The 2,954-nt window shown below is 35.5% G+C and overlaps 1 protein-coding gene across 1 annotated transcript; it reads right to left on the minus strand.

Annotated features, from left to right (window-relative positions):
- Positions 1 to 306: 306 nt before the first annotated feature.
- LOC129894611 (putative F-box/LRR-repeat protein At5g02930) lies at positions 307 to 2,596 on the minus strand. The gene is made up of 4 exons (XM_055970300.1): positions 1,634 to 2,596; positions 1,455 to 1,580; positions 1,127 to 1,273; positions 307 to 687 (listed from the first exon to the last, which is right to left on the minus strand). Exons 1-4 carry the CDS (start codon positions 2,594 to 2,596, stop codon positions 307 to 309), a joined length of 1,617 nt encoding a protein of 538 aa, XP_055826275.1.
- Between the last annotated feature and the right edge of the window lie 358 nt (positions 2,597 to 2,954).

Here is a 2,954-nt window from a genome sequence, read left to right on the forward strand (position 1 = left end):
GATTCAACAGAACAATCACAGGTCTTGATGCTATTGACAAAGCAAAGATAGCAGAACACAACATTTCATGCCACTAATTATCATAAAAAATCTGCTCAACTATGTAACCAAAAAAAAAATGATTCATAAGGAACCAAGATACCCTAACATTTGGTATTCCACAAGGGAAAATCCAATAGTAAAACTAGTAAATAGTTACAAACATAAATAGAGAAGTTAAAGAATCATGATTACATAAGCAGTTTATCAAAAAATTACTATAATGCGACTTTTCTAGTATCTTTAGACAGGAAACTACTAGGAGTCTCACTCCCGGAAGATAATTACAGAATTGGCTGACGATCTTGGACAACCTAACAATTTGTCAGCCAAACGAGATAAATATTGGGATAGACAGTTCATTGAACATGTCTGGCACCTTCTTCTCTTTGATATGATAATGAACTTCTCCAAAACCGATGCATTCATTAACAGAAATTCTGAAAGATTGTAAATCTTGTTAAAGCCCCATTTGACATGATCCTTCAAGCACCGCTCCGAGGAGATGACAATCTTAACTTTCTTGAGGTTGTGAAACTCAACGCTTGAAACCCCACTCTGCAAGTCCACATTATCTCCTTTGGCCAAATCAACTAACTCAAAGTTGCAGCGGGAATTGTCAAGAAAGTGGAAAGGGAAATCATCTAACTGGAGACACAAAATATAACCAGAACCAAATGCAGGTCAGCTTAATTAAATGAATTTGCACAAATGTGACAAAATATGATTCCACAGACGTGTTTGCTACAGAAAAAATTCAGATCACGAATCTTGGGAAATGATTATGAAGGTTGTTCCTATCATAAAAATTGTTTGCTTAAGTAATCCAAGCAGAGAGTGATAGCACAAGCTTTATAAAAAAAAAAAAAGTGATAGCGCTACTATACTTCTCATTTCAGAATTCATCTGCCACAAAGAAAGCGGCAATGCTAACCATGGTAACGTGAAGCGTTACAGTGACATAAGCAAAGCTTCTTACTGATAATTAAGAACACATTTGCATTCTTCTTCGGAAGCAAAGTGCAGGTATTAAAACTTCAACCAAATGAATAGATGTAAAAAGAAGAGATAAGTTCCAGGAAGTTACCAGCGTAGTTTCCACGTCTATGTTGAGTGTTTCCATATGAGGCATGGCTCTCAACAAACCAGATACTCCGTACAAATTAAACTTTTTCATATGCAACACCAGCTTTAGATATCTGCAATTAAATTCTGAAACAGGCACCTGTTTGAACTGTAACATGCACATGATCTGGTGCAGTAATCCCAAATAAACTAGTAAATAACGGAGAAAGTAATAACAACAAAAGAGAAGTAATTTGAAAAATCTAACTGTCTAAACACTCTAACAAACATCAATGTAAGGAAAATCCTCGTTTCAGGGCATATCTTTTCCGGTATGATTAAAGAAATACCTTACTTTTGAAAACTTGAATGGAGGATTGCAAAAAGGCACAGAATAGGCCACAAGTTTCTGTAATTAATTCAGTGGTTTTTGTGTAAAGGTTCTTAATTCTATACTGTTTACATTCTACAACTGTCTGCTAAAGATTAACCAGAGAAAGAGTAAGGACTTTCGAGTTAAAAGACGAACCTCTGTGAACCAAGTTCCCATTGTTAGCTCTGTTGCATGACATAACTTTTGAAGATTATCTTGGATGACGGAATATAATACTTGATGATAGTTACGGCAGTTGTCTTCTTCATTAAAACTTGGGAGGTCTTTGATACACCTCATGTTGAAAATAAGCTTAGCATTAACTACAGAAGACACATCTATAAGTCTACATTTGAGATCATCAAGCTCTCCTGATATTTCCAAATGCTGGAGATACGGGGCAAGAATTTCTAAGTTATCACCATTTTCAGAAAACCGACGATAATCTTTCAGTTTTAGTATCTTTAATTTTGGAGAATTAATTTCCAGGCGACTGAAACCCATATACCTATATAATTCCATTGTTTCCAATGCAGGACAGCCTGACAGTAATTTCACAATGTCATCATCGGTTAACACCAAATACCCCAACTTTATACTCTTTAGAGAGTTCCAAGATATGACCGCGTGATTATTAAAGCCACAACTTCGAACATCTAAAGTTATCAGAGACGAACATGTGTAGAGAGATTCAGGGAATGTGCACTGGTCTCCATTATAGAACCACAATACAACATTTTCCACATTTCTCTCAACAGCAAAACTAAAACAACGACTGACTAGGGATTCGTATTCAGGCCTGAAACTGCAGTCTAATAGCCACAAGCCAGTGAAATCGAGTTGCAACTTTTTGATTTTGGAAGAGAGGGAATGTGCTAATGCATTTTGAAGAAAGGAGAAATCTTCTCTTGCCCGGGAATTTAAACAAGTGAAATTGAAGCTATCAATTAAAGTGGGGAGAGTCTGCCACCTTTTAGAGATAAGACAAGTTCTGAATGCATCCTTTGTTGGGAGAAGTGAGAGAATTTCAAGGACGAGTGAATCCGGAAACTTACTGATTCTGTCGTTTAGGGATTCTTCCTCTGTTACTTTTTGCTTCTTCAGATTTGTAAACTCCATGATTTTTGGGAGAGAGATCAATTGGTTTCTTTCCTGCAATAAAATGTTTTGACAGTTCAGCATTAACAAGTTAAGAGTATTACGTAAATCTTTTATAACTCCACAATTTAAAAGTTAATTACTTAAATGCCCCTACAGAATTATTATTTTTCCATATAAAAACAGACGCCGCTTCAGCATAATCTCTTACGAAGAAATGCATATTTAGAAGAAGAGTTGCCACGGTATAATTGAAATGTTAATTACTTAAATGCTCCTACAGAATTATTATTTTTCCATATAAAAACAGACACCGCTTTAGCAAAATCTCTTACGAAGAGACGCATATTTAAAAGAAGAGTTGCCACGGTATAATTTA

The sequence above is a fragment of the Solanum dulcamara genome, chromosome 7 (assembly GCF_947179165.1).
Source record: "Solanum dulcamara chromosome 7, daSolDulc1.2, whole genome shotgun sequence".
In the NCBI taxonomy this organism is placed as follows: domain Eukaryota; kingdom Viridiplantae; phylum Streptophyta; class Magnoliopsida; order Solanales; family Solanaceae; genus Solanum; species Solanum dulcamara.